Below are 12,896 nucleotides of genomic sequence, written 5' to 3' on the forward strand. Positions count from 1 at the left end.
CTATTGGGGAGGCCTGACAACAGGTTTGAAACCCAGTGTCTCAAGGGATGGTAAACCCCCAAGCATTAAAAAAAAAATTGAAGCGGTTCTAGCCATGCATGTTTTCTGACATCTAGCACGGCTATTTTAGTTGTGTAAATGTCACCTCATTGCTAGAGTGAAGCCTTTAATGCAGCCCAGAAACTTAAAGGGACAGTTTACTCAAAAATTTTCTCCCCTTTAATTTGTTCCCAATGATCCACTTTACCTGCTGGAGTGTATTAAATTCTTTACAAGTAGCTCCTTTACCCTTATATTGGCATTTGAAATTGTTAATTTAACATGTGGTATCCCCACCTATTCTGAAAGTTTGTGGCCGCGCGTACCAGCTATAGATAAGCTTTGTAAACACAGCCAGCAGAAGAAATTACACTCCCAGTGTGATAAAGCAGAGAAGGTAATAAAATGTTGATTTTCCATTGTTCTCTCAAAGTATTGGTGATTGTTTTAAGGACAGATATAATATAAAGAAGCAGGTATATGTACACAATGTGATACAGTAATGAGATCTGATTATACCTACAAGCTCAACCTATTTTATTAGGCTGTGGCTTCAAAACACAAAATCAGAGCTTTAATATACACAAATAAACCTTAAAAAGCTAATTTTCATACATTTTTTACTCTGCAGTTGGTAAAAAAAGCAATTGTAAACACATTAAGGAAAAACTATTTTACAGTATACTGTCCCTTTAAGAATTTTATATCTGTATGATATAGAATGGGGGTGCAGGATGATATTTGCAGCTTAATCTAAAGTAAGACTTTACAATGACTAAGGTGTAGTCTGCCCCTTTAAGATATATGCTGTGGTCCCAGAGGCTACAATTCTTCTGAGTTGATGCACTTGTTAGGATATGCTCAGTTTAAACCTTAAAGGGACATTAAATCCCCCAAAAAAACCTCATGATGATTTAGGTAGGTCATAAAATGTTCTACAGCTTTCCAGTTTACTTCTATCATCAAATTTTTTTCATTCTCTTGGTATCATTTGACAGATCAGCGAATCACTACTAATTTCTAACTGAACACATGGGTGAGCCAATATTGTATATATGCAGCTACCAATAAGCACCTAGGTTCTTTGCTGCTCTTGAAGTTACCTAGATAATAATATAAGGATAACAAGGATTTAGCAAATAGAAGTAAATTGGAAAGTAGTTTAAAATGGTATGCTCTGTCTAAATCACAAGTGTCTAATTATGATACTGTCCCTATAATTCCACTTGACAAAGTCTTAAAGGGACAGTAAATTGTACTAAATCTAATCCAAAGCATAATGGGGAAGTACACTGGAAATAAAACAATGAACATGACAAATGCCTATACTACAAGTTTACTGTAACTATTGGTTTTCTAAATAACAAAAACACCATTAGACCAACGTTATGTTTTAAACCGAAACATTAAAACTTGTAATATCCTTGGGCACAGTTTACTGGAAAAAAAAATAAAAAAAAATAGCACACACAAGAGTAGTTTGAGCACAAGCTTTTATTCAGTAGTATCCAGACATGATAACATTGCTTGGTAAGTGCTTCCATCGTGTACAATGGGTCCAATGTTTTAGGTCACAACTTCACAATCACACATGTATGTCACAGAACCAAACTATACACAACAAAAAGGTAAAGAAAATGCAATGACAGGAGGCAGTTTTCCAAAGGAGACCTAGTTGTACCTTGTGTTCCTTTGTAAAAAAGCCACAGCTGAAATTCCACCCTCCTTATGTAACAGGGCAAGCCAGACTGCCAATATGGATACCAATTTTGGTTTAATTAGTTGCCGAGTGATATGTAGATGACTCAGCTTTAGGAGTCAAGTAAAAAAAACAATATGAGGGCTAGTCATGCACAAGCCTGTACCCTGATGACACAACATTGTTAGCAATGTGACATGGGAAGTACTATTAACCCCTCCAGTGCTAGGGCACAAAGGACAAATGGGCTATGGGAGGATAAACAGCAGTGTCTGTATAGAGAGAGGGAAAGAGGAGCCTCGAAATGGGCAGGGATACAGTTTGAAGAGCATCCTTTTAAGTGGTAAGAAAAGAATGTACTATAATGTAGTGTTCCCTCAAGATATCCAAAAAAGTCTGCCTAGTATGTGGTACCTTCCACTGGAGGTCTCTACTAAAATAGGTAGTTTAAATGGGGACACCTAGACAGAAGATAAAAACCATACTGTATTAATAGTAAATACCTTTTAATATGGATCAAATTATTAAACTTAGAAACCATAAACACTTAATATGTATAGTGTGTAACAGTTACAAGGTATAACAATCTTAACTTCTGTGATGAATTTATTAAAGTATACATTTGCATGATTTAACAATTTTTTTGGATTCAGACACAATCCAAATTTGAAAACAGCTGTTCTTGGATGCAAGTGGAAAACCTGTGCAGTGAAGGAGAATTATGAAGCTAGCTTGTAGGCATTTCTCTTGATTATTTAAGAGATCAGAGGCTGAGAATACCATTTAGTCTCATGTTTTCCTATTCCGTGACTTAGATGTGTTACAGGAGAAAGGGTGGGGTTAAATTACGATGGAAGGGTTAAATTGACATCTGGAAAAATCAAGCAATTTCTTCCTCTGCATCCTCTTCAAATTCTCCCTCTTCTGCTGTGGCATCCTGGTATTGCTGGTATTCTGACACCAGGTCATTCATGTTGCTCTCTGCCTCTGTGAATTCCATCTCGTCCATTCCCTCTCCTGTGTACCAATGCAGGAAGGCCTTTCGGCGGAACATGGCTGTGAACTGTTCAGAGATACGCTTGAACAGCTCCTGGATGGCTGTGCTGTTCCCAATGAATGTTGCTGACATCTTGAGGCCACGGGGAGGAATGTCACACACAGCAGTCTTGACATTGTTTGGGATCCACTCCACAAAGTAGCTGCTGTTCTTGTTCTGGACATTCATCATCTGCTCATCTACCTCCTTCATGGACATGCGTCCTCGGAAAATAGCAGCAACAGTAAGATAGCGCCCATGACGTGGATCGCAGGCAGCCATCATATTCTTTGAATCAAACATCTGTTGGGTAAGCTCTGGCACAGTTAGGGAGCGGTATTGCTGGCTGCCACGGCTGGTTAGTGGAGCAAATCCTGGCATGAAGAAGTGAAGACGTGGGAATGGGACCATGTTGACTGCTAGCTTGCGAAGATCAGCATTGAGTTGCCCTGGGAAACGGAGGCAAGTAGTGACACCACTCATTGTGGCACTGACTAAGTGGTTAAGGTCGCCATAGGTTGGGGTGGTCAATTTAAGTGTACGGAAGCAGATGTCATACAGGGCCTCGTTGTCTATGCAGAAGGTTTCATCAGTGTTCTCCACCAGCTGGTGCACAGAGAGTGTTGCATTATATGGTTCAACCACTGTATCAGATACCTTAGGGGATGGTACTACACTGAAGGTGTTCATAATGCGATCTGGGTACTCTTCCCTGATTTTGCTAATAAGCAGAGTTCCCATGCCAGAGCCTGTTCCCCCACCCAGTGAATGAGTGAGTTGAAAGCCCTGCAGACAGTCACAACTTTCAGATTCCTTTCTCACCACATCCATGACAGAGTCTACCAGTTCTGCTCCCTCAGTATAGTGACCTTTAGCCCAATTGTTTCCAGCACCACTCTGGCCTGCAAAAATAAAGTGTATATAGAATGAATAGCTCTAGCTGTTTTCAGACAATACAAATTTTTTTTTTTTTTTTTTAGACACAATGTACTTCTGTTATCTACCTGAACTACAAAAGTTTTTTAAATTTATGTCCCTTTAACCCTTGCAGAGGCACCAATTACATTTAAGATAATGCTCTGAGCCTCTTTAAATTCATATACTGTTGAGCAAATCAGCATACATACTGTAAATCACTACTCTAATCCTCATCTGGAGTTAGACTTAATATACATCAAAGGGACATACTGTAGCAAAACTAAGTTACATCAATGCACTTATGCTCGCCCTAAAGAAAAACCACGAATTTACATTTCATTTAGTAATACTGAAACTAAGATCTTTTATGATTTAGATAGCTGCTTAAAAATTGCATGCTCTTTCCAAATTACTCCTATTAGCAATTTGTCACTCTTGGTATCTATTTGGGTGGGAATAGGAATCTAAGCTCAGAAGCCAGCCCATCTTTGGATCAGCAACTGGTAGCGCTTGCTGATAGGCGACTACATTTATCAGCCAATCAGCAAGCACTACCCAGGTGCTGAACTAAAAAAAAACTGGCTCCTAAGCTTACACTCCTGCCTTTTTAAATGGAGACCAATACAATGAAGAAAAGTTCTTTTATGTAAAAAAAGTGAGTTGCATGCTCGGAATCATGGGAAAAAAAAGATATATGGGTTCAGAATCCCTTAAACTACTTTTTGCCACTGCATAAACTTAAAGCTGAAGCCCTGCTTGAAACCTGGAATGAATTGCTTCCAAGGAGGAAAAGCCAAGCAAATGCAGCATGCCCCAGCTTGGCAAAACAGGATAAAACCACTAAATTGGTTAAAGTAAACACTGTTAGGGTTTAATAAGAATATTCTCACTCACAAGCCCTTAAAAACTGATTGTATGTACTGATAACTGCTGTAATAGTATTCACTCTTAAACTACTTACCAAAAACAAAGTTATCTGGTCGGAAGATCTGTCCGAAGGGACCTGAGCGGACAGAGTCCATGGTTCCTGGCTCTAAGTCCACAAGAATAGCTCTTGGAACATACTTCCCACCTGCAAGGAAAAAATAAACACAACCACATTATGAACAATGCATAAAAAGCAAGCAAACCCCCAGTTGAAACAAAAACCTTTTGTGCACTACCTGATGCCTCATTGTAGTATACACTAATCCTTTCAAGCTGCAGGTCACTATCTCCATGGTAGCTTCCTGTTGGATCAATGCCATGTTCATCACTGATGACTTCCCAGAACTATGAAGAGTAGCAGAGAACAAAATTACTTATAAGATAAAATGAGTCAGACATTTTTGCACTTATGGCACAAAGTGATAGAATGGTCAAGAGTGAAAAAGGCATGGATACATGTCACTTTTAAAACAGAAGCATTGTCACAATATATTGCCTTTAGCAAAATCATCATCATCATGTATTTGTAGAGCGCCAACAGATTCCGCAGCGCTAATGCTTCTAGTAAGTTAATTTTCTTCAGCAGCATACACATGCTGTGATTTCTTGGGCACTAGTAATCAGACAATACACAACCATAACCAGCTTTCTGAATTTGAATACTGGTGCATGGGCCCTAACAGCAAATGCGATTATGCTGCAGAAAAAAAAAAAAAAGTTTACTAGAAGCATTTTTGCAATATACTTCTATGTGAAACTAAAATGCACCCATGCAGTCTTTTAATAACTAATTCAGGAATCTCTTTTCTACAGAGAAAACAGGCTGATTTTTTGTATTCCCAACCTCATTGTTAAGTTTTAATTTCATATCCCTTTCTTAAAGTGAAGGTCATGTTACTAATATTGTCCCACAGCATTGCATAGACATTTAAAAATGAAGGGTTCAATTCATGAAGTTTTTAAATTTCTATATATTGAACTTACCCATTTACTGCTGCGATAAGCAGCTCTTCGCCTGCCATATTGTAAAAATGATTGACAGATTTTTAAAACGAATCCTTGCCCCCCCCCCCCCCATTGAGCCCCTTTGCTTAATCACGGCAGAACACAAGGATTGGTTCTTTTATGAATCACCTGTCAATCAATTTGACAAAATGGCAAACGGGAGGGCGGCACTTATTGTCGCAGCAGTAAATAGGTAATATATAAATGTAAAACTTTACATGAATTAAACCCTTCTTAATATTTAAATGTTTATGCAATATTAGTAAGTTGACCTTCACTTTAAATGGACAAAGAATTTATCATGATTAAGGCCACAGAAATATTACATTCCAGTTTACTTTGGAAATCAATTCTACTTCCTTCTCTTGGTATCCTCTATTGAAGGAATAGCAATGCACTATGGGAGCTAGCTGAAAACATTGGTAAGCAAATTTGCAGAGATCTAATTGTCTCAGCACACTACATAAAGAATGCAGCAGATGCAGATAAAAGCCTGCACTTTTCATTTCCACCTCTAGGTGTCACTGTTTTCAGTACAGGTATACCCCGCTCATACAGCGGGTTAGGGACCGGAGCCCTGCTGTAAAGTGAAAACCGCCTTAAAGTGAAACAAGGCAGTTTTAGCTCTCTTTTCACTTGCCAGTGTGTTTAAAAACCTGTTTGAACTAACAAATATTAGGAGTGCAATAGCACTAAGTTTAGTTTAACACTATCACAGCACAGTATTCAATAAATACTGTACCTGTAAAATAGTGACAATGACTGTAGTAAAATTTGTCAGACTATAACACTGAGACACAGATTGCACTGTAATGCTGTAAAGAGAGTAAGCGAAGCATAACAATATGGTGCCAGTCACTTTTCTCGCAATCTCACGATGATTACAGCACCGTTTCAAAATCTTTGGAGCTTGAACTTCAGCTCCACAAAGCGCTGTATTAGCGAAGCGCTGTAAAGTGAGGTATACCTGTATGTAAATATTGACTGCGTTCCTCTTGTCATTTTACTCTCCCTTCCTGAACTCCAGTGCAGTGTGACAGCACAAAGTATAAAAAGGCAGGGCTTAAGACCAAACAAATTTTGAACTACAATTTTTTGGAACCTTCATATCTGAGAATTTTGCAATGAAAACTGCAGCTTCATTATGAAGAGTATTTTTAGGTTTTCCATTTTACTGATTTTCCATCCCCAGGAACAAGAGAATCCTTGTTAACAATCACAAAATAAGTTAACATTTGCACATGTGCAGTTGAGACAGGGAAAGCCTTCCTCATCTCTTCCCTTAAGACAGTTTACGCCAGAATTTGTATTTAAAAAGATAGGTAATCTTTGTTACCCATTCCCCAGTTTTGCATAACCAAGTTACATTAATATACGTTTTACCTCTGATTAAAACATATCCAAGCACCTGACAGCCCCCTGATTTTTTAAATGTATTATCTATTATCTTGCCTTTAGTACCGTGTTGTGGTTCATGAACACAATGTTATCTATATGTCCCACATGAACAAGCAGTATCCTGTTGTAAAAAGCAAATAAAGCATGTGATAAGAGGCCGTCTGTAGAGGCTTAGAAACAGGCAGAAATGTAGGTTTAAATGTTCTAAAGTATAATATATCAATGTTGGTTGTGCAAAGCTGGGAAATGGGTAGTAAAAGCATTCTTTTTAAAAGAAGCAGTAGGGTAATAGTAAAAGAGCTGCAGGATTATTAAATGAATAAAACTGATTCATATAGACTATAGATCATCATAAAACCTTGCCACGTTCCCTTTGGAGACCTAGGATGTAGCAGATTTTTTAAGTTGTGTGGCTGCTTTATATCACTGACCCAAAGTAGATAGGCTATTTATGTTACAGATCTGTTTGAGGTCCTCTTCCGCAATATACTAGAACAGGGTTTGGCAATGTCTCAGAAGCCAGCAACTTCTGCAAATACATTTATGTATATACTCATGCACACATTTGTTTGTTCACATTAGTCACCTAATAAAAAAGGTTGGGATTTGTATTCCAGGTTCAAGGCCACATCTTTACCAAGCTAAATTTTAGGCATGACTGGTGGTGTCCAGTAAGAAATGGTGGACACATGGGTGTCTTCGGGATGTCAGTGGCTCCTGTGTTAAGACCTCAATTCCTTCAGGCCTGAGTTAGTCAAAAGCTTTCTCGCAGACACTCAATTTACACATGCAATTAGTATTAATATAAAGGCAGAGCATATGTCCCCATACATGGATGACAATTTGATACCTACTCCATATGCAGAGGCTCAAAAGCATGAGTTCCATATAGGAGTAACTATTAGATAGCAAAAATTGCTCAGAGTAAGAAGACTCCATCAGCTAGTTCTAATAGATTTCCAGTTGATACAGAGCAAGGAAATAGTCTTGGGGAAAAAAAAAAAAAAAAAAAAACAGCCACTCCACCCCCCCTGCACTGCAGGGTTTGGGAAATGCAGACAATGGCCAGTTGTGCTGGTGGACCCATTCATTTCTGTGAGTTTGAATAAAAGAATATGCAGCATACTGGCTAGAGGATGTAATAGACTACCACTGCACATGCATGGTTGTTCTTTAGCAGTTAGTCACAAGATGTAAACTAGTTAGTGCATGTGTACCAGTAATGTTAACCCTAGACACAGAATTACAATCCCAAATATTTAAAGTGAAGGTCAATTTTCATCAATGAGTGCCCGGTTTTTAAAAATACTTTTTTTTTTAAAAAGTGTCACTTTCATTGATGAAAAGTAACATTGCACTGGATTTGAAGAAATACTTACCTTTTACTCCTGCAAAGCTGGATTGACAATCCCCCTCCTTTCATCTGTAGACCACAGCAATGATGAAACTGGCTTCCTCCAATCACAGCCAGGCATCACGAGCTGGACGCTCTAGGGTGCAAGCCATGATTGGAGGAAGCCAGTTTGTCATTTCTGACGTCAGTACAGAGGCTGAGATCGGCGATCCGGTTTTGCAGGACTAAAAAGTATGTATTTCTTCAAATCCAGTGCAATGTTAATCAATGAAAGTGTCCCTGTTTTTAAAAGTATTTTTAAAAAACAGGCACTCATTGATGAAAATTGACCTTCACTTTAAGTAAATTCACGAATGAAAGCCCCGTTTTAAAAATATTAACAGGGGCACTTTCATAAAATTTTACATTACAGCCATAACCCCCCCCCCCCCAAAAAAAACACCTTCCTTACAAGCTTGGATCACCAAAGAAGCAATCCCCATGTAGCCTCTTGACAGAAATGACAAATCCAGCTTCCTCCAAGCAATGTTTGCTCTGGGGGGGAGAAAGCCATTATTGGAAGCCAGATTCGTCATTTCTGATGTAAGAGACAACCTGGGACAGGGAAAATTGCTGCACCAGTGTTCCAAGCTTCAAAGGAATAAATGCCAAGTATTTTTTAAAAAAAGCTGCAAAGTAAACCTTCATGAATTTGCCCCATTTTTAATAGTATTTTTAAAAACAGGGCTTTCATTTGTGAAATTTTACTCTCATTTTAGGGTACAAGAAAGTAATTAAACTCAGGTTTATCAGGTAGACCATGTAATTTTAAGACACTTAAATGCACTTCTATTTTTAAGATGTGCTTTGTTCTCTTAATTGCACACATCTGTTTCTTGTGATTGGCTATGTTTTCAGCTAGCTGCCAGTAGTTCAATGTTGTTGCTTTAGCAAAGGATAAGAAAATGAAGCAAATTTAATAGGAGTAAATTGGAAAGTTGCATGTTCTATCCAAATCATGAAAGAAAATGTTGGAGTTTCTCATCCTATAAAAATAAATGTATTGCATCTATGCCCGTTAAACACAAGTGTTAAGGCCAGATGTACCTCACTAAATTATCAATTCATTTGGTGTTTAAGATTGGATCAGGTTTATAGGTAGTAAAAAAAATCTTTAGCTATTATAAGTGATAGACAGAGCAATCTTTGGTGCCAACTAAATCTGAATTTATTTTATTTAAATAAAGCCTTGGTTAGAGACAGGTACAAATAAAGCACACTGCAGAGTAATGGTACTGAAACAGTTACATTGCCACTGGCTGCCACTTCACACGTTCACGGATATGTCACCTTTTCATTTTGTGAGTGCGACACATCCGGATGGAAAGGGGTGGGGCTGCTTAAACAGCATTAGATGTGTGTAACATTTATAAATATATTCCAAACAGGTTTTTTTTTTTAATGTAAATGATCATATTAAAATGTTTTGCTAAGAGGAGAAAATGAATGCTTAAAGGGATACTATAAGCATTTATGCCCCCAATACTACCTACAATTGAAGGTCTTGTCATCACTGCATCTGTAATGTTACAATAAGCTTCAGTGTAGAAAAAGAAATTACATTTAAATAAATTATAGGAATTTAAAGATATTGAAGATTTATTAAGAGGATGGTCAATTATGAAACCAAACCCTTCAATAACGGTTATACACCCACCCATATATTTTGGCAGTAAAATACACAAAGGACAGGAGACCCTTTTGAGAACAATGTTGGCATTTTTCAGAGTAATAAAAAAAGTGCTAAATTTGGTGTTTAAAAATTAAAAGTGACAAAGGCTTTACACTACCATTTGTGCATTCTGTAACGCCTGCATTTAATAATAAATGACACTAGCTTCGCAGTTATCTAATGCAATGTCTCATGAACAAATCTGACAACAGACGCAGTGAATTCACACCACACCCAACCCCGCATTGCTGGGAAAGAGGCGTCATTTCATTGATTCGCACACGAGGGACAGACATTTTTAAGGGGGTGGCTAGACATGTCTGCCTAGGATTATAGCGTTTCCTATCCGTAAACCCTAATAGATATAGCTCCTTTTTAATATTAATGTTTTTCCCGATTCTACCCAGCATACCACATCTTTTAAACCCACTGACAGGACTATAAAACGTGCGACATACAGCCCAGTATGGCAGGCAAAGGGGTAAACGTGACTGCGTGTTAAAATCAGCAACATATTAAATTGAATCTTTCACAATAAATAATTATATTTAAAAAAATAAATAAAAAAAGCGAAATCACTACGCAAACTCCATTATAGTTTTTTTTCCCGCCATATAAAATTTCACGTTCAGTTCAATCCAGGCTTACCTTAGCTCCTATCTGGTTACCGCACTGGCCAGCTTGCAGATGTACGATTTCTCTCATTGTGTAGGCCCTGTGTGTATTTCTTTCTCTAAATAAGCAAGCGAACCACACCGAATCCCGAACCTTCTGTGAGCCCCTGTCGCAGTACCCGTGCTATTTATACTGAGTTACGTCACGTGTGGGCAGAGCGTCAGAATATTACTGGAGCCTTTTGGCGTCAGGGTGCAGTACCATTTTATTAGTCGAGAGTTTGCGCGCAACGTGAAGAAAAGGGCTTGGTTTTGTCAGCGGCCATTTTAGACGAAACGAGACTTGCTAAGTCACCCTTTAAACGACCATTTTGGTGTATGGCATAATGCTAACATGCTGCATAAAGGCGGGTGCTACTAAGGGCGATGTACGCCATAAAAAAAAAAATATTGTCTTACTGTGCAGTGTTCTACTGATTAGAATTAATATTAGTCAAAATGATACATTTTTGCTATAATATTCGCAGTTCGACTTTTGGAAAATTATATTGTAGGACTAAGGATATATTTTCTCAAATATAGGGCCACTATTATTGTTGAAGTCTAGATATGTGAAATTCATTATTCTGGAGTGATTTGAAAGCCGAAAATGGCCGCGGTATGCAGCATTTTGCAGTTTTCGGCCCCGTATACAGTAAAAACGCAACACACAATATCTGTTTAAATATAGATATATTTGTGTTCACCATTAAATCTGGCAATTTGCCGTATTGAAATCACTTCTGAATAAAGTATTGCATATGCATAAACGCCATGCTGTGTAACCTAGGTTTCTCTTTGTGCTGAGGAAAATTTGTAACAGTAATAAAGGAATTTCTAGAATGTGCATCCAATGACTGTGTGGAATACAGTAGTGGTAAAGGGACATTATAGTGATAAATACATGCTTTTCATTCATTAAAGCATGCAATTTTATCACTATTGAACGGTGAACCTGAAACTATGGACCAGATTACAAGTGGCTCGTTTATTTCCCTTCTGTGCGCTAGCTGCGCTCACAACTAGGGTTGCCATATTTTGCACAGAAAATTACTGGACATTTTAAGTGGGCGTGGAGAGGGTGTGTCTTGGGGCGTGGCTTCTCGCGGCCTCAAATTCATTATGAAATCAATTTTTATATATAATATATATATTATATATATATATTATATATATATTAAATATAGTTAATATATAATATATATTATATATATATATATATATATATATACAGTATATTATATATTAAGTGTGCCGTAGAAGCGTGCAGGGTAAGGCAGAGCGCGACGCTGCAAACATTGTTGTGTATATATATATAGCAGAGAGCAGACAAAGAGAGGATAAACTGCTACCAATAACTAAACACTTTATAGAGGTACACAATAGGAACACCACATCACTCAGATGGACAATAGTAGAAAAAATAACCCTAGATTCAAGGGGGGGAGATCTGGACAGTATACTCAGTAAAAAAGAGGTATACTGGATGTTCCGCATGAAAACAAATGTACCCTATGGATTTAATTCCAGGTTTGAGCTTATAAATTATTGGAAATAAACCTACTATACAAACAATTCCAGTGAAGATAGTAAAGGAATATTATATCTCCATATAACTAGATGACCAAGGGTTTAATCTAGAGTACTGAAATTTAAATCAAATAAAAAACACAAAAAATACACAAATGATATTTAAATTTAAATCCTGTAAATAACTATATCGAGATGACATCAATACTGAGACCATAGATAGTGATTTCGTTAACTCGAATTAATGTTATATCCCAAACAACAACAGACTCCAAAAGCCTACAATTAATAAAAGCTACTAAAAAAGCATATACTCACACTAAATGTTTCAGGTACCCCATACCATATAATATAATAGAGGATACTACACGAATAATAACACTCAGGGGTTAATTTTCTGAGACTAATTGGGCAAGACTGTTTTTAATTAACCTCATTAAGAAATGTATAAGGTTGTGCAAACATTGCACCAGATCAGAGGTCTATGAGTACGGCTCAACAGAGCTGAAACGCGTAAGACCTGACCTGATCTGATGCCCTTTTAAGTTCCCCATGTTTTGGATATGCTTTTAACGAAATTTCAATAAAATTCAAGTTTTAATCTACTCACGGCTGGATACTCCCTT

General features: G+C 37.5%; 1 protein-coding gene across 1 annotated transcript; it reads right to left on the reverse strand.

The window, feature by feature from the left end:
* Positions 1-1,515: 1,515 nt before the first annotated feature.
* Positions 1,516-10,884, reverse strand: LOC128663752 (tubulin beta-4B chain). Its single transcript, XM_053718237.1, has 4 exons — positions 10,736-10,884; positions 4,856-4,964; positions 4,654-4,764; positions 1,516-3,676 (listed from the first exon to the last, which is right to left on the reverse strand). Exons 1-4 carry the CDS (start codon positions 10,790-10,792, stop codon positions 2,619-2,621), a joined length of 1,335 nt encoding a protein of 444 aa, XP_053574212.1. The 5' UTR covers positions 10,793-10,884; the 3' UTR covers positions 1,516-2,618.
* Positions 10,885-12,896: the final 2,012 nt, after the last annotated feature.

This window comes from Bombina bombina, chromosome 6, assembly GCF_027579735.1.
Source record: "Bombina bombina isolate aBomBom1 chromosome 6, aBomBom1.pri, whole genome shotgun sequence".
Lineage (NCBI taxonomy): Eukaryota > Metazoa > Chordata > Amphibia > Anura > Bombinatoridae > Bombina > Bombina bombina.